Here is an 18,482-nt window from a genome sequence, read left to right on the forward strand (position 1 = left end):
ACCCATCTGTGAATGGCGGAAATTTCTTACCGGAAAACGTTAGGGATATGTTTTCCCGTTTTTCTTACATACAAGCAATATAGAAGGGAAAACAAGGGAGTGTAATGAAAGATCGGCGAGCTTCATAAAGTCGTATGGGCACTTTGGTTTTTTAATAGAGTGCCTCATCTACCTGTCTATACCTATCCTTTTTCCTCAAGATCTGTGGAAGATCTATGCCCCTTCTGTCATTGCCCGAAAGCTAGGGGTCTACCCCAACTCCTCGTGTCCGACCCTTTCCCCATTGCCAACTGGGACCCGTAACAAAGGAAAAGGAAGAGGGAGAGAGAAAGGAAGACAAGAAAGAAAGAAAAACTCTTGGAATCAGGGAGTGAAGAGGTAGGGACACATACCATACGGTCCACAGGTGAAAGGGAATAGTTAATAATGGGGCTAAAACATCAATTGTTTAGGCGTAAGAAAGGAATAACAAAGGGGAGCGCGATAAAAGCGAGTGTGGAATAGCCGAATAATTGGTGGTTCCTTAATGACCTCCATCGGGGCTGGCTGCAGTAACCCCCAAAACCAGAGGTCAATTTCTAGCCAAGGATACGCTGTTGAAAATTCACCGAAGAAAAGCGGGAGCTTTATACATTAAGACTCCATATTAAAATGAGGAGCATCACTCGTTCCGTCCACATAGGGAACCCCTATGCCAAAGGGAAAAATGTCCGATGGCAAAGGGCTGTGATCCGGCTCCGATGGCGGGGCCCCACGGTTTGCACGAGTGTTATTTCCGATATAACTACCAGTGTGGGTTGGACACTGACTCAGGTAATCGCTTCCCACGACTTGAGGATAGTCTATCGAGAAAAGTTAGAACAGGCAATGGAAGATGATTTCTGTAGCTATCACTTACCGCCAGTACCAAATCGCGCAAAACCCCCGCCCTGAGTATCCTGACCCAATCGCCGCGTAAAACTTGGGGTGTAGCCCCCCGATATACTAGAACTAGATCCATTCTGAAAATCCGGAATACATGCAGCAATAGCTGAGGGCTGCGTACCATATACGTGAGGTCGGCGAGCGGCGGGTTGATTTAGTTGTAGTGGTATCGTAGGATCTGTTGAATTTTGTGGAATATGCTGGTTTTCGACTAACCCTGATGAACCGTTAAGCCGACCGTCCGCCCGTACAGGGTCACTGGGTGGTGGGTCAGTTTGAGGATGCATCTGGCAAACTCTCTGATGCCCTGTAAGCAGCCTGATGATTTGCTCTACCCAATCTGGCATTAGTTGCCCTTGCGGATTGTATTGATGGAGGTTCTGGCTGCTCGTACTATAGCAAGAGGGTTCTACACGATGTTCAGGATGATTAGGATCTTGATCCGGGTCAGTAAGGGTAAAAAGGTGCTCTACGAGATATTGTATATAGATATAGATACCTTCCAGATCATAGTAGTTGTGTGCCTCGATGACTTGCTTTAGTCTTGCGTAATTTTGGCCCTTCACCTTCGCAACGGCATGGTTGAAATCTAAGGCCAGTGGAGGTATCCTCCGAGGGGGACCGCTCAATGGTAACGGTTTGCATTCTTTCTTACGCTTAAAGACATGACGGGTATATTGGCTTGAGAGCCCAAAGCGTCGTCCGCAACCCCGCTCGCAAACGCTAAACCCTTTAATGTGGGTATTTTGTAGATGTTGGCTATACCATAGAGCGTGAGCAAAACTTAAAAGCACCCAGGAGGGAAAGGTGGCCCACATGAGGTTGTTCCAATTGTCCCATTGCTTGCCCTTACCGCGACAGCTAGGCATAGGACAAAGGAGCACATTCGGTTCTTTCGGGCCAGAGCTCATGATAGGCGCATCGTCTTCATCACTCTCCTCGTCCTCCTCGTCCTCGTCCTCCTCGTCCTCCTCATCCTCATCCCCCGCTCCAACGTTACTACTTCGTACAGAAGGTGCACGATTTCGTCTAGCCCTCTTGTGCGCAGGGCCTTGCTGGCTGCCGCCCTTCCCGCCGGTTTCTCTCCCTCTCTTTGAGCTAGTAGAGGTCCCATGTTTTCCGTGTTCAACATGTGCCCCAACAGCGGGCACAGGCGTGCGAGTGAGAGTATTGGAATTGGAGGCTGTCGATTTCGTAGCAGTATATGGCCCGGGTGTGAGATATGTTGGGTTTGTAAAGGTCTCTGGGTCCCTTAAATAAATTTCCTCATTTATTATCGATTCGTACGGCGTAGAGATCTGCGGGGTATTGTTGCTCAATGAGAAATCACTGGGAATAGTGCCCCCGAGATCATGATATCCAGTTCCGCCGGCTGTTTTATCAAGTGATGGAACCCCCTGACTCAGAATTCCCTGTTTGAAAGAATTAGAAAGGGAAAGCGATCATCTTAGTACCCGAGTATATATGTCCTATCGTTTGAAGGGTGTTGACGGATTCAAAGAAAGAATATCTACTCACTTCTACACGAGTGCGTCGGTACTGACCATAAGTTGAATCGATACGATTCATAAGTACTAGTGATAGTACTAATAGTGGGTGTTAAAGAATAATAATGGAGAGCAGCGGCTTCGTGTTTGGAGGTTTTGGAGATAGTAGCATGCCCTAGAATCGAGCTTCGAGGTTGGGGGGACCACTGTGCCCTAGCGGACGAGCCTGCAACGCACGCCTCAGCTGTTAAGTTGTAGCGCTCGCAAGATGAAAAGATTGGATGTGGTTTGGGATCCCTCAACGCCTGTTGGATTCAACACGCCTTCGAATCTATACAAGATTGTTTGAGGCGGAGGAAAGAGAAGAGAAGAGCAGCCGTGAGTTGGATTTGAAAGTAATAGGGTAGAGAGACAAGAAAGACAAAAGAAGAGAAACTTAAGCTGATGTGCAGGCTGTACGTTCCTCCAGTGCAATTTGGCTAGACATGTGCCGGACACTCCACGTCTAACCGATCTCTTAACACTATTATGATAGCTTGAAAGAAAATGACACGCATCACAATCAAACAACACTCTCGCAGGAAGGCTCAAACTCTTGCTGTCTGGATTGTAAAATAAGAAAAGCCATAGGCAGGCAAGCAGATCCCTTGGGATGAGATCAAGATTGATTTGTATTGGTTTTTTTTTTCTTTTTTTCTTTTTTCTTTTTTCTTTTTCTTTCCTGCAGTTGTCCAAAGGAGCTGTCATGCTCGAGTAGGATAGAGCTGCTAGACACAGATGGTGCTCGAGTACCGGTACGAGTAACAGTACCGTACTGGCACTCGAGTTCCTGGTAGGGAGGGGAAGGGGGGAAGGAGGGGAAAATCCCATGCTGCGAAGGCCCGTGCTCCCTGTTCCATTGGATTTATCTCGGCCAGCTCCGGTAGCGAAACCAAGAATTGCCCCTACCTTGACAACCACAAACCGCAAGCGCGACTAGCTCCAGCAAGTATCATCGCCAAAACCCCAATCATCCCCACATTCCCCCTCCCCAACGCTTACCCCCCGCCCCTGCTCGAGTACCTTCAAAGTCATCCCGCACCCCATAACGGTCTCGAGGAGCTCAGTCCCCTCCAGCCTCCTAAATTGCACCTCAGTCTCTTCCCTCTCCAACAGGCGTGATATGCACGCTACCCGCCTCGGCACGGCAGCCGGCGGTGGCTGCGCTGCGTGCACTGCGTAGGTCCGGTCGGGCAGATTTTTAGTGCATGAGCTGGCGGTGGAGTGGTCGAAGGGAAGTAGGATTGCGGGATGGGGTTGGAGAGCTTTATAGGCGGTTTGTGAGGGCGGGTGCGTGTATCATACGGTACCCGAGGAGGAGGGGGAAGATTGGTGTTGGATGGCGCTGGGTGGTTGGACTGTGGGGTAATAGGTGCCTGTGAGCTGGGAAGGTGCAAGGGAGTGGGTAGCCGCTTCTCTTTGGGAGGAGGGGGGGGGGCTTCGGTGCTAGATGCCCGTGCCGAGGTAATGTTGGGAGGTTAGGAGGTTGAGCTTTCTGCTGGTATTTGGGTAGGATATATGTAAGGGATTCGGGATTCGGAACTAAACTTAAGTTAAGGCATGATAGCAGAATCTCTACAGTAGAATACAAGGGCTAACAGATTACCTCCTAGCAGTAGAGTAAGAACTTCCTGCTCGTCATTCTTCCCCACTTGGGATACCCAACATCGCGTCTGGCTAGGAGGTTAGAACCAGGTATATATGTCAGTATTCCTCAACAGGCACGAATGGATACGATACAAGCACAGTACGAGTACATGAACCTCGCCGGAGCACCCCCATCTATCATATCATACAGTGCCGGTACTCTGAGTACTGTACAGTACTCAGGCGCCTCCCATCAAGACTTTGCCACCCCTCCCATCAAATAATCCCCATCCCAGTCCAGTCCAGCCCTTAGCCTAATCCCCTCAATCCCACACAATCACACCTCATCGTGCCGGACGGCCAACGCCCAGAGTGGACCATCCGGGACAACGAAAGGGCCAGGAGAGCGGAATGATGAATGAAATTTTGATGAAGTGAGAGCCCCGAAATTGAGTGATAATTGAGCAACAATGGCGAGTAACCCGTACCAATAAGACCCGCTGAGAGTAGGGGGAGAAAATAAAAAGACATCACAAACGTCGCAGAAAGCTACAGACTATTATTATCGAGTCTCCTCCAACCGCGCCCTCGGCCCGCGAGAGCTCTCTCACGTGCACAAAGAAAGGGAAACCCGCATGAAATTGACCAGAACCCACGGCACTTGCCGATTCATAGGGTGTCTGGGAGCCTCGACGCCAAGACGGGTCAGTAGGTAAGCAAGTGCTCGAGTTCCTCGCAGAGGCTGTACTAGACTATAGAATACCGGACTCTAGGCGAGGATGATGGGGAGGGAGGCGAAGAGACAAAGGAAGCCGAATGTACAGGTACTCAGTCAGCGCGCTCGGAAGTAGACATACATAATATTCGTGCGATAAGATAGGACGAGGCGGGGTCCAACAGATAGGCTAATTAAACGAATCATCTGAAGGACACTTTTGATGCACTATTCGCTGAGCCCCCATTACTAGTCCGGGTAATAATAGTTCTACATGTTCGCCTCATACGCAGGCAGTACTTGTACTAGTACACTTTTTATGGGTTTGCCAAGAAGCCCGCCCACCCACACCTTCCACAGACCATAGCCACTGCCAGGACTGGTCGATACGGTTCTCGTACTGTACCATGTAAGTTACGTCATATAGCCTGCAGGAAAAACCGGGTCACCCTAGTCTATATAAGGTAGCTCAACTTTTGCCAAGAATTTATAACCTCCGATACCCGGACTGTGTCCGGTGGCGTCTGCGCTTTCGGGGGGGTTCACTTCTGTGTCACAAGACATCAACAACCCGGAATGAAGAATTGCGTGCTTGTATTCTGAACGAGCAGACCGATATCGAGACAGTTACCTTAGCAAGCGACTCACCGACGCGGTCAAGGAGAGAATATGATATAATCTCTTGAAATCCACTATCAGATTATCAGCTGAGATCAGCCCACGATATGTTTAGTTTGACGGGTTAACAGGATTGCGAATACGGTACCAGTTAACGAGATCAAGCACGCCCAGTGCGCCCATCTTATATACTGTGCCGGGGAAATGCTAGTCCTTCCCAGGAGATTGCGACCCGGAATCCACAGACTACAAGGCGATACCCTATTAACTCGAGTTATCCACTATCTCCGCCAGGCCCCCAAATCTCCATATTCTGAAACAAAAACCCTTAAGAAAAATTAGTGTTTGCTGACTGTGTTGGATCTCACTAACTGACATTCGCAATCCCACCAACCTTTCAAACTAGACCAACTTTGCGCTGATGCGGGGATTGGCGGAGATTAGAGGTGTGGCGGAGATAGTAGATAACTCGAGTCAATATGGTATTATTAAGCCGGAACTGTGCTGACTGTTCTCAGAAAGGACTTGACCGACCTTGTTCCAAAGGTCGACTATGGATTTGAACGTCGAGATCATTGGACCAAATTCTTAATAGGAATGTTTGTAACTTTGGCATGTTTCGTTTTTGCAATACGGTAAATCACCCAATTGTGTTTTGCTAACGTAACAACTAGATTACACGAGTAGTTAAGTCTGCGTATAGCGATCTGCAGTTTAAAAAAAAAAAAAAAAAAAAAATACCTACAAGGTAATTTTAAGTTGGAGGTGATAGCCCTCGAATTGAGGATTCTCCTCGACCCCGCCAGAATGACGTTAATTAAGAACACCACTGCCCGCAAAGCTGAGGCTGAACAGCATGACGGTGCCCCACCCAGAACGGAAAGTTGGAGGTTGGAGGTTGGAACCCTTAGCAGATATTTGAGGGTTTCCTGGCATTTATCCATTAGTAAATATTATTAATAGAAAGGAATATTAAGAGAGAGAGAGAAAAAATCACAGTTAATAGCCATTTAACTTCCCATCTCACGCTGCTGATAGTGAGCAAAAGCACAAAATCAAGAACTCGAGTATGCCATGCAGTCGGCAATTCCCCCTACTCCAGAAAAGGCTCGAAAAGCACAGTGCAATGCAGGCCTCTCGGCCATACAAGCACACACTGTAAAAAAAAACTATAAATTACTCTCAAGTATATAAAAAGAGTACTGTACTGTACACACCAAACTTTACCAAACAAGGCAAACTCCAACGACACGACATGCCACGAGTATACGTACTTGTATCATACATAGCACCTCGTCAGATACCGTATTCCAGTCACTTATGGTGAGAATCCCGGACAACGGGGATCTGCATAGACTACTATACAGTACGGGTACTGTACAGTACCATAGCCAACCCTGGACGCTAAGTCAATAAATGCTGAAACCGGACCGCTAGGAAAGCTTCCGGCTGGCTGGAAAAAAAAAAAAAAAAAAAAGTGAAAAACAAGCTTTTGCCATGGTGGGGAGTGGTTATCGGCTGTCGGGGAGATACGTTACGATAGGCGATTGTGGGAGGGGGAGGTTTTTCATGAGCGCTAGAGGGATGGGAGAGGTTCGGTATCGTACTGCAAGCACCGTGCTCGCAGTTTTTTTTTTTTCTTTTTTCTTTTTTCAACGTGTATTTGAGAGCCTCCTCCTCCTCCTCCTGCCCGCCACAATATTCATTTGAGAAAATCTCGGCATACTCGGTGGTGGGATTTACTTCTCGTTGTCTCTCTCCCTTTAGAAAGAATTATGGTGAGGGACATCTGTAGCCGGAGTTGTCTGCGAAGAGAAAAAGGTAAAATATCGCTCAACTTCGGACATCCCCCTACAAAAGGATTGCAATCACAGCTCCCATGCGAATTGCAACTTCACGACATTTCATCCTCTACATGTTGATAGAGAGGAGATGGGAAATATGGTTTCTCAAGTTTTCGTGGAGAGGTTGGGGGTCTGGGGGTAGGTCAAACTTTTGGTATGATAGGAGCAAAAGAATGGCCGGGATATATTAACTATGATAATTATTATCAGACTGGTAATCTCCTTGGAAAAAAGTTACAAGTATGATACTACCAGATATCTGCCAAGGTTGACGTGCACCGGTATTAAGGCCACGCTTGGCGGGTTGGCATGCTGTTGCTGGGCCAGGGTGGATGTCCGGTTACGGTGCTTGTATGTAAGAAAGAGTTCCCTCACCATGGTGGGGGATCGCCCTCCAAGACAGGGCTGGTGTGATTCCCGATGCAAACAGTTAACCAGGTCCCAGGGGGAAAAAAAGAGAAAAAGAGAAGAGAAACACTAAATAAATACCCCACTAACCGCACCAAAAATTCACAACCACCCCACATCCATCAACCAACCCCACCCACAAAAATGGCCCATCACCCCCCATCAATCGACATCCAAAACCTAACCTACACCTTCCCCGACAACTCCATCGGGCTAGAAGACATAAACATCAACCTCCCAGCTGGCTCGCGCACGCTTCTCATCGGCGCGAACGGGGCCGGCAAGACTACGCTGCTCCGCCTCGCCTCGGGCAAAAAACTCACAACCCGGGGCCGCATACGTATCGGTGGCGTGGACCCATTCGCGCATGGGCTGGAGGGCGTGACCTACCTGGGTCTGGAATGGGTTCTGAACCCGATCGTGCGGAACGATATCTACGTGCACGAGCTCCTGGCGAGCGTGGGCGGGGACGCGTACCCTGAGCGGCGCGATCAGCTGGTGCGCATCCTGGACATCGACGTCGACTGGCGAATGCACATAGCTTCCGATGGGGAAAGGCGGAGGGTGCAGTTGGCGATGGGCTTGCTCAGGCCTTGGTCCATTCTGCTGATCGATGAGGTCACCGTTGACTTGGACGTCCTTGCGCGCTTTAGGTTTTTGGAGTTCTTGAAGGAGGAGACGGAGACTCGGGGATGCACCATCGTCTATGCTACGCATATCATGGATGGGATTGCCGGGTGGCCAACGAATTTGGTTAGGATGGCGGGGGGGAAGGTTAAGGCGGTTGGCACCGTGGCTTCGTTTTTGGGGGAGGTTGAGAGGAAGGGGGCTAGTGCGGGGTGCCGCGATGGAGGGATTATGCGGAATTCGGCATTGTTGGATCTGGCGCTGGGCTGGTTGGTGGAGGATTTGGAGGAGAGGGGGCCCAGGGATAGGACGAAGAGTGGCCAGGTGACATATAATAATGTTGAGAAGGAGCCCTTTTAATCTGTGGGGCGCTCACGGGAGGGATGGTTCTGGGAGCTTTCTTTAACTGGGCTCTATGCTCGGGTAGATGGTATCCGATCAGGTTTCTCGGCGGTTTCCTCGATTTTCGCATTCTCTAGGCGCGTTTGGGGTGCGGATTACACATGGTTGTGCAATACGGTGGGTAGATATGGCGTAACGGCGGCCCAACGCCTTTGTTTGTTCGTGTCTTTGCTACTTCCCTCCATAAAGTTCGCTATATATCTGTGCTTTAAGCAATGGAGATACTGTACACTCGCACGGAAAAATCTTCGCTGCTCACTGCCACATCCCTCCCCCCCACCTGGCCCCTTGTTGGTCGCCAGGTGATCTGTGTAACCGACCTATCAGGTGTGATTCTTTATCCGCATTATCACAATTAGTCACTCGCATTCTTTTTGTTGCGAATTGCGGAGCGGCCTTACCTATCATCCAGCTTGATGAGCAGCTCCGGGCTCGCCCAATCACCTACCCTTACATGATAGACATGCAATCCTCCATCCTCTAGGCCTATTGCAAGCCAGCACTTTCCCTCTATTACCTCCCCCAAAAAGTCCAGTGCTGTGACCGGTACCTCGAATCTTAGTGCAGCTCTGTTCACCCATCCCCCATCCCCCTTGTGCCATAATTTGACAGACTTATCTCTGCTTGCGGTCGCAAACACATCCTCAACGGGGGCCCACTTTCCATCCCATATGATCCTAGTGTGGCCCTTTTCCCTCATGTCCAGTTTCTCCCATCCCGCCTCCCGCTTCTCAAATACGGTCCATGCACGATCTCTGCCCACGCTCAACAGTCGGCTCCCATCAGTGCTAAATGCCATTCCATGAACTGTGAGAGAATGCGATCTTAGGGGAGGCTTTATTTCCTGCCAGGTTTCTGTTTCAAAAAGTCTTATAACTGCGTGATCTATGGTGCTAGCTTTGCACGCTGTTGCAATGAACTTCCCATCTGGTGAACACGATACCGCTGATATCTCGTATCCGTGGCCGTAAAGCTTTTCTCTTTCGGGCCAAAGTGTGTGCCTAGCGAGGTGATCTTCAAGGGGTGGGTGGTGAAGGCCCTCTATAACTGACGTTGCGGACTGAGCGGACTCCTGTTGCTCATCGCTTTCATCATTCTCTTCCTCCGGGGCGTTCCCGTTGGGTAATGGGAGTACTGCCGAGCTATCGACTGCTTTATTGGATAGTCCTAGTACTGGAACGTTTGCTGCGTCTGGCATTGGTTCCTAATAAATCACAAGCAGCTATTAGAAGCTGCCAATTTATGTAGGGGAACATGGTCTACTTTTGATAGCTTTCTTATACCACATAAACTCTCAAGCAGCCCGGCGATAGTTTTCGGCTCATCGAAGATTCTTAGTAGTTTCTCGTCTGCGCCAGAAACAAACCTGCTCTCTCCCAGGCTAGCTATACAATTGATATCATACCCATGGATCTGCGGCCTCGAAAACTCATGCCAAGAATTTGGACCTCCATTCCCCCTGATCCACTCCGCAGAGAGCCTCGTGGTCTGGTCCAGCCCGGTTGATAGTAAATATCCGCCTGCTTTTTCCCATGAGCAGCCCATTACTTCCTTCACATGCCCTCCTATGCCCACACTCTGAACCCATCGACCCTCCTGAGGGTTGTGTTTCCAAAGCCTCCATGACCCAGTTTTACCAAGTGCTACGACTGCCTTTCCGTCCGGACTCCATAATCCCATCCACAGGCCACCAGCAGAACCAGTTGCAGTAGAGGCCCCCTTATAATCAGAAATCTCCCCTAACCGTGATGTGGTGAGCCAGATCCCTGAAGACTCTTCGGGTTCCCAGATGGAAAGTGAGTTATCAGCAGATGTTGACAGTAATCTCAAACCCAACCCATCTGCCGTCTGAGGCCTCCATGCAGCAGTGTATATCCAATCTTCATGACCCATGAGCAACGCCTCAAAAGTGACGGACCACACTCCATCATCCTCAGCTCGAAGTTGATGGACTTTGTTGGATAGGCGATTGCTAAGGCCGAAAATTTTACTCTCACCTTCTGCCGCTGCTGGTGGTAGCTCTTCCCCGGGGTGTATACGCCACAATCGGATATACTTATCCTGAGATGCAGAGGCCAATATCAGATCTGATCCTGGGTTAGAGTAGTCCTCGGGAGTGAATGCAAGCGACCTAATCCAATTTTCATGGCCTGATAGAGTAGCTTGGTGGGAAAACTGCGATGAAAGCGAGGAGGACAGATATATTGAGACTGATGATGCAGATCCAGATACTGCCAGTATAAGAGCTGGAGGACTTGGTGAAGATGAAGAGGGAAGGACCGATAGTGCCAACGCCAAGGGATAAAACTTGGGTGCAGTAGAGAACACTTGAAGAAGCTTCACATCTAATTTCCCTTGAGATAAAATTGAGAGACCAAACACAGCAACTATCCCATCCGTCGAAGCCGATGCAAACACTAAAGGATGCCGAGGACATGTTGCAATAGCGCTTACGGAAGCCTTGTGAACCCCCTCGACAACAGAGCAAGGACTAAATGAATCCGAATTTTCAAGGCGTTGCCAGATACGGAGTGACTGATCAACCGATCCAGAAATAATGATGTCCTCCGCTAAACTTTGGCCGGGTAGAAATCGAACGACATTAACGCGATCAGTATGCCCTTTGAGGGTGGAAAAGACTCCACGATACTCGGGGTCCTGGGGGTTTAAACAAAATTAATCAGCTAACCAAACAAGAGCAAGACTCCACACGCACCAATGGATTCCACAATGATATGCATCTTCCAGCACCGAAAGCGAGAAGCCCAGAGGGTGACCAATCCGCAGCCGCCGGATTCCGATTCCCTCCAATGGAAATATATGAGCAGCTAACCTCCGTCATGGCACTAAATGCTTTGCAGATGGGCGCGGGTATGTAGCAGAGGTGGAAGAAAAGTTCGGTGGGGGGTTTGCGGCTCTTGGTGGGGTCTGATGCACTTTCAGCCACATGGTGTAACATCACTTATGAACGCGCACGTCTTTGCACACTAGCCACAAAAACTCTTCTCAAAAAGAAAATTGGAAATTAAAAATAGGGGGGGATCTGAGCTTTCCGTCCCTTCAGCCCCTTTATCTCACCCTCCAGATCTTCAGCTCCAAAAGAACCGTTTTCAAACCACGCTATCTCAAACCGCCATTCCCTGAGCAAAGATATCAACACACGATAAACCCGGAGTTAAAACCGTTTCCCGCCTTTGACTCTCCCTGTTATTTTACCAAACCCTCGGCCCTTTTAGTCCTCTCATCGGTTTCCCTGTCTTTAACTGGGGATAGTGCCCTCTTTTTGTGTCCCTGCCTCTAATCTCGCTGACTTGCCTTTCTTTCTTTTCCCTTGGCCAGAACAACCTTTCGACTTCCCCTATCCCTCTACCACCAGCCATCTCCCTCTTGTTAAGCCCATCTTCCTGTGTTTTCCCGTTGAGATATATACCGCTAGACCCCCCTTCCCCTTACCTTTCCATCTGCTCCTTGCAGTAACATCCTCAGCTCACCCAGTCATTCTTTAGTTCTTCTCCGTTTTTTTGTTTGGGATCTTGGCCTCTTGTCTTTACCAACTTCAGCAGTTGTCAACGACAACCACCTTCGACTATAATAACGAGATCGTTTTAGCCACCTAGGTTACAAAGCATTTACGGTGATGGCCGAAAAAGAGAAACAGGAGGCTTTCCGCGTCGATATTCCTAGTAATGATAAGGGATTTGCTCCTCCTTCGCCGCGTGGACCTCCCCCGGCTCCGGTGGTGAGCAATCCGTTGTTTCCAATCCTCAGTTACTGCGGAGCCAGTATTCTCATGACCGTGACGAATAAATATGTATTGTCGGGATATGACTTTAATTTGAATTTCTTCTTGTGTATGGTGCAGGTAAGCATTTCCCCTTATCTCTCTTGCGTATCACGGGGGCTGGAAGTACCGAGCAGCTACTAATCAGCACAACTTCTTAGAGTATTGTTTGTGTGGTTGCCATCGCCATTGGCAAATCAATGGGTTATATCAAGTATCGGGACTTCAGCATGGATGAAGCTCGAAAATGTATGTATTTTTTTTTCCTTGTATCTCTTGGAAGCTAGTATAGATACACCGTATAATAATTTCTTTGCAGGGTTTCCCATCTCCGTTCTTCTAATTCTTATGATCTACACCTCCTCCAAAGCTCTTCAATTCTTGTCAATCCCGGTCTATACCATATTTAAGAACTTAACCATTATCTTGATTGCCTATGGTGAAGTTCTATGGTTCGGTGGCTCCGTGACCGGAATGGCACTCTTTTCTTTCGGCTTGATGGTCCTTTCTTCTGTCGTTGCGGCATGGGCCGATATCAGTGCCGCCATCGACAACTATGGCCATAGCTCCACTGAGACTGCCGCTGCTTTGAGCACACTAAACGCCGGATATATCTGGATGTTGATCAACTGCTTGAGCTCTGCGAGCTATGTCTTGGGAATGAGGAAGAGAATAAAGTTGACTAACTTCAAAGATTTTGATAGTACGTCCCTCTTCATTTTATTACGTCCGTACATCACTAATATTTCCTTATAGCTATGTTCTATAATAACCTTCTTTCCATCCCTGTTCTTTTCTTCAGCTCTCTCCTCTTTGAGGATTGGTCTTCCACCAACATCAACCTAAACTTCCCCGAGGAACGCCGCAACAACATAATTATTGCTATGATCTTCTCGGGACTCTCCTCCATCTTTATTTCATATACCTCTGCATGGTGTGTCCGGACCACTTCGTCTACCACTTATTCTATGGTCGGTGCTCTTAATAAGCTTCCACTTGCTATTTCTGGATTGATCTTTTTCGATGCTCCTGTTACTTTCTTCTCCGTCACGGTAAGTTGCTCTCCCCATCTCCGATAGGTTACCTCGTAATAAGTATATTCTAGGCTATTGGCATTGGTTTCTTCTCTGGAATCGTTTACGCTCTTGCGAAGGTTAAGCAATCCCAGTCAAAGACTGGAGTTCTCCCAACATCCAACCCTACCATGAGTGCTAGCTCTCAGAGCATGAGAGATGGATTTGGTCAGAAGTCGTAAATATGGCTCGGTTTTTGGCGGAAGCGCATAGAGCACACATGGTTCGAGTCAGCGGGAAAAGGGAAATAGAATGGGGTAAAAGTGGTGTTTGTTTCCCGGCCATCGTCATGTGGATTTGATATGGACCAGGATGACAATTAGGAGGGGTGTTGTGTTTTGTTTTTAAATTACTAGGCGGTTCTCACCATATATTCCTGGCGCAAAAAAGAAAATTGGGTTTCCTGGAACACACTTCTCTATGGCATGCTCTTCTTTTTAGTTTTATCTCCTGTACCAGTCATATTTTCTTTCCAGGATGTTTCGTTTCATTTCATGTGCATTCTTGTTGGAGAATATTAGCGTTTTTATATAGACTTTTTTTCTTGCGCTCGGATCGGATAGTAGTGGAGTGAATATGCAGTAGGGTAATTGGGGTCGGGAAAAAGGTATTAAGTTGCCACAATTGTACAATAATAATACGAGTACAGTCGAACTTTGCTATCTGTAATGGACCTCCTTATAGTGGAAAAACTGCTGTTATGAAGGAATCTCTTAGGAACTTGAATGCTCCACAAATTTCCCCGTTATAACGGGTATACATTGGAGAACATTACCGGTACTATAGCAAATTCGAAAATAATCTTTTGGGTTCTAACCCTTGCCCCATACAAACTCAGCCTGCTATAATGAGAAGTCTAGGGGAAAGCTGGCTTAGTGTAATAATTAAGCTGAACTGTTGAGTAAATCGTGCCGTGAGACCCTCCATCGTCACGATGGCCCACCACACTGTCCTCGAGTAAAATGTGTATATACTATAGCACCCACCGGCAAGGCCACCTCCCGACCTTTTCCCGTCAAATTTGATACGCCAGTGACGATAGTCCCGGACCCAACAAACCCAGAGCCGAGAAGCGCTTTCACCAGGCAGCTCTTCCAATTCCCTCTTCACATGATCATATAAAATACCATAGCCACTTTGGTGACAATCATGATTGAGCACTCGAGGGCGAGCCTCAGAAGGAATATACCCACTACGCCCGGATGATTGATGCCCGCCATTAGAAACCCCCCCACAAGCAAAAAGCCCAAACTCTTGGCGTTCGCTAGACTATGATAACCCCAGCTGATCAGATGTGCTGCGCCCTGCCGGTACCGTACCCTGCGAGCACAAGCAGAGGCATGATGATACTGGAACACGGGACCGTACCGTAAAAAATGTACCATAGCAATTGAAAGTCTCTCCTACGATAGACAGGAAGGTGTATCGTATTGTTCCCCTCCACCGACCGCTAAAAGCGAATCCCCTCGCCGTGTCTTTTTTTTTCTTCCCCTTTCCTTTCCCCTACCACGAATTCAAAGGGGGGGGGAAGGAAATTCTCGAAGTTCCAAGATTGTTTCTCGATTATTCCGGTCTCCATAGCGGAGAATCCGATTTAGGTATGCCCTCGTCGAGTAGTAGTACACGTGCTGCCTTGCCGGTACTGGTACCTGTTCTGTGCTTCCTGGGGATCTCACGTACGGAACGGTGTATTGATCGTGGGAGCTTCTTTTCGCCTGGTATTATATTGGGTGGGGCTGTAGTGCGAATGCTGGGGGTTTACTGAGTGGTGGTGGGCGATGAGGTGTGGGTGGGCACGAGGCACCCCGACAATCCCGGGGGCAAATGGTCCGGACGGGGTAAGTGATAGCGGCCGCGGAATGCTCCCGTTCTCGGGAATTGTGGCGAAGGGGTGCTCTCCTAAATGCTCGAGCACAGTACGGGGCAGAGAAGGAATGGTGTGGTAATTAATACAAAGTTTGTGGGCGATCCCTAGAGTCTGTTCGGCACAGTATGGATAAGTGGGTCCCGATTCGTGGGTTCCAGCTTTTCCCATTGCTCTTGCGCGGCATGACACTGGCATTTCTGCCCGGGTGCCGGAGGAGCGATCTTTTGTTTCAATCCAGGGTTTAGGAATCCGCCACGTATTCCCGATGGGGATTAGGTCTTGTGGTAGAATAGATCCCCAGTGCAGAGGAATATGATATGTACCTGGCTTTTTCTCCGGTTCAATCAAGACACCTAGCAGAACCATATCCATGGCATTTATGGTGAACGGGTTATAGAGGGGGCTGAAGACATGGTGGCTGCACTGGTGGAGGTTCAGCTGTGCTATTATACTCAATATCGTACAGGGCGGGAGGTGGTTTGTTTAAAAGAAGCTCCGCAATTCCAGGTGTTTCTATGGTCGAGGCGATTGTTTCCGGCAATTGGGGGGGATATTAGTAGCGGCAGTTTTTCTGAACTTGTGCTTTTGTAGCCTAGGAACAGAAGATCACACAAGTATGATACTCTGCGGGTGATACTTGCATAGATGGTTCTGCCCGGGAAGTTTCTTCCTGAAGCATAACCCCAGATTCCACCATGATAGAACCTCATCAGTGGAAAATCCGGAAGTCTGTGCAATCCGGCAAGGTGAAGGTGGAAAATGGAAAATAATAATATCCGACAGCAAAGTTTCTATTGCCAGCCTTCACTCTGCTTCGTACTTCCTCCATAACTATCCTACAGAGGGTTCCTTCCCCTTGCTCTTCCTCCTCCCATCAAACAGAGCAAAGATTTCAAACCCGATCCAGCCCAACACAATCCAACACAGCCGAAAGAGCCCCTCCCCCTAGCCCCGACATTCATTTGACTTTCTTCCCTTCCTTCTCCTTCCCACCATCAGCATCCCCATCAACCATCTGAACCTGCACCCCGCTGGCGGGCAAATACGTCAACGGATTCCTCTTGTAAATACCCCACGGCGGGACCACCACCAGGAACGCGATCACCGTGCCACTGAGCCCGATATAAACAGTGTATTTGAGGTCCGACAGGACGTAACCGACTATGAAAGCTAGTACCTGAAGCGAGCGAGAGATGTCTGTGAGCTGCTTGTGTTTATTTATCGTAAGGAGAGGGAGGGGGGGTTAGTTACACCTGCGAGAACGAGGATTGCAGTTGTTAGGGTTTCAGCGAGACGTTGGCCTTCGAAGTCCTAATTTTTGGTTTTCTCAGATTAGCCAATGGCGGTGAGGAAGGGGAGGGGGCGGGGAGGGGGTGGGGCAAGTTACGATGAAGCCATCGATTATACTTTGGATCTGGTCCATGGTTTTTTACTCTTGCTGTTTCGTTTACCTCCTTTTTCCTTCTACAAGTTTTAGGAGGGGTGAAGCAGGAGGAAAAGGAAAGAGGATTTCGGTTTTCTCTTTTCTTTCTTTCTCGTTACCGCTGGGGGAAGATACCTGGAGGTGGTGATGGAGGGGGTGGTAGTGGCGATAGTGATGTGCCTGACAAAGCTCGGACAGAGGTGAGGTTGAGCATGAGCTCAGTCTGGCTAATCTGGCCTTTCTTGGTGTCACGGGCGGAACTTGCCGGCGGGGTTAGGGTTGTTGTGTCTGTCTTGGAAACCGTTTGGGCACAGCCACGCAAAGAGGGAGGCTCTGTCGAGTGCTTGAACATGAACGCTGCATTGTGCCACAAATGGACTATCCTGTTCATCAAAATATCCCAGCACCCGAACCTGAACATGATAAATTTATCCCTATCCAGAATAGACGCATGCTATCATACTAACTTGCGTAAAATAATTCTGGGTCAATCAGCCACTTTGCTTACATTCTTTACATGCTCAAGTTCACACCAATTCACGAACTACACAAGTTCACGCTTAGCCTGCTTTCTGTCGTGCACCTGAATCAGCTTGCCTTCCCAACCATGTTTGGGTAGTGGGTGACTGCTGCTGTGGCAACAAGAGCAAGTTCATGTTCATGGCTACACACTAGCGGGTTCATAAAGTATCCGGACACTTGGCGCCAATACAGGCGGCCACAGTGCCAAGGTGTCCGGATACTTTATGAATCGGCTGGTACAGAACTTTCGTAACCGTTCCAATGTTGTGGCTCCGCCGCAACCCCACCGTTGCTTTCGCAACCTCGGGCCCTCAACGACACTTTCAAGCTTAACCCAAATAGGGAGGTTTTGTTACGACCGTCGTACTATCCAGAACTGTGCTTATTTTTGTGGCGAATTATGAATGTTGCAACAAAGTCAGAACACTGGCATTTTGCTAAGCACAGTGCCGGTACAAAACTTGGTGCGGGTTGAAAACCCCTCACCTAGCTTCGGTGCAAACCATATGATACCAATTTTTGGTAAACAAAGGTGTAAATACATCCACTTTACGACCGTCCTACTCGGATATAAGAACTGTTCTTGAGACTGTGCAAAGTTGAGCCACCAAGCACTATCGCACATGTGGAGGGGTTAGTGCCAGGTGCCGTTGCTGTGGTGATAAGGAAAGTTTCAAGTTTTTTACGACCGTCGTAGCAAAACCTCCCTAATCAAAGTCCCACCACATGTGAATAAAAGTTGTAAAAGAGAGGAAAGAATATGTGAGAAAGCCGGAAGGACATTTAAACCATCAGAGAATTTTTGGTAGTTGGTTCGTAATTCTTGAATTCACATACAAATTGAATCTGTAGTTGAGCTGTCGGGCACTCTCTTGCGAGGTTGCTTTCGCAACCTTGGCACGGCTAATGTGAAGATATGCACTTGATAAAAAAACTATCATAGCGGTAAGATATGACGCATCGTGTGACCAACATGTCGTTGGAAATGCCTTGAGCTGGCAAGTAAGGTGAAACAAGTAGGGGTTGGTTGGCATTTATGCAATTGACCACCAATTAACAGTCTCAACTGCAATGGACTGACAGAGGAGTACACGTCCCAGGCAAGAAGTATTCGGAAACAGGGGGCCCCTGTCATAAGCTGAAGGGAGGGCGGAAGATGCCTGAA

General features: G+C 48.5%; 5 protein-coding genes; 2 read left to right on the forward strand and 3 right to left on the reverse strand.

Moving 5' to 3' along the window:
- Positions 1-22: 22 nt before the first annotated feature.
- GSTUM_00006124001 (uncharacterized protein) lies at positions 23-3,441 on the reverse strand. XM_002838262.2 has 5 exons: positions 2,443-3,441; positions 1,741-2,336; positions 1,424-1,683; positions 899-1,360; positions 23-842 (listed from the first exon to the last, which is right to left on the reverse strand). Exons 1-5 carry the CDS (start codon positions 2,491-2,493, stop codon positions 634-636), a joined length of 1,578 nt encoding a protein of 525 aa, XP_002838308.1. The 5' UTR covers positions 2,494-3,441; the 3' UTR covers positions 23-633.
- A 4,268-nt stretch (positions 3,442-7,709) lies between these two features.
- On the forward strand, positions 7,710-8,745 carry GSTUM_00006126001 (uncharacterized protein). XM_002838263.2 has 1 exon: positions 7,710-8,745. The coding sequence occupies exon 1, from the start codon at positions 7,767-7,769 to the stop codon at positions 8,607-8,609; it is 843 nt and encodes a 280-aa protein (XP_002838309.1). The 5' UTR covers positions 7,710-7,766; the 3' UTR covers positions 8,610-8,745.
- A 21-nt stretch (positions 8,746-8,766) lies between these two features.
- GSTUM_00006127001 (uncharacterized protein) lies at positions 8,767-11,493 on the reverse strand (the record flags this gene model as incomplete). XM_002838264.2 has 4 exons in its annotated part: positions 8,767-8,986; positions 9,053-9,855; positions 9,915-11,309; positions 11,368-11,493. The coding sequence occupies 4 exons, from the start codon at positions 11,491-11,493 to the stop codon at positions 8,860-8,862; spliced, it is 2,451 nt and encodes an 816-aa protein (XP_002838310.1). The 3' UTR covers positions 8,767-8,859.
- A 233-nt stretch (positions 11,494-11,726) lies between these two features.
- Positions 11,727-14,172, forward strand: GSTUM_00006128001 (uncharacterized protein). XM_002838265.2 has 5 exons: positions 11,727-12,513; positions 12,594-12,681; positions 12,752-13,135; positions 13,189-13,484; positions 13,538-14,172. Exons 1-5 carry the CDS (start codon positions 12,289-12,291, stop codon positions 13,685-13,687), a joined length of 1,143 nt encoding a protein of 380 aa, XP_002838311.1. The 5' UTR covers positions 11,727-12,288; the 3' UTR covers positions 13,688-14,172.
- Positions 14,173-16,142: 1,970 nt separating this feature from the next.
- On the reverse strand, positions 16,143-16,931 carry GSTUM_00006129001 (uncharacterized protein). XM_002838266.2 has 3 exons: positions 16,760-16,931; positions 16,624-16,683; positions 16,143-16,549 (listed from the first exon to the last, which is right to left on the reverse strand). Exons 1-3 carry the CDS (start codon positions 16,793-16,795, stop codon positions 16,331-16,333), a joined length of 315 nt encoding a protein of 104 aa, XP_002838312.1. The 5' UTR covers positions 16,796-16,931; the 3' UTR covers positions 16,143-16,330.
- Positions 16,932-18,482: the final 1,551 nt, after the last annotated feature.

The sequence above is a fragment of the Tuber melanosporum genome, assembly GCF_000151645.1.
Source record: "Tuber melanosporum whole genome shotgun sequence assembly, scaffold_24, strain Mel28".
Classification (NCBI taxonomy): domain Eukaryota; kingdom Fungi; phylum Ascomycota; class Pezizomycetes; order Pezizales; family Tuberaceae; genus Tuber; species Tuber melanosporum.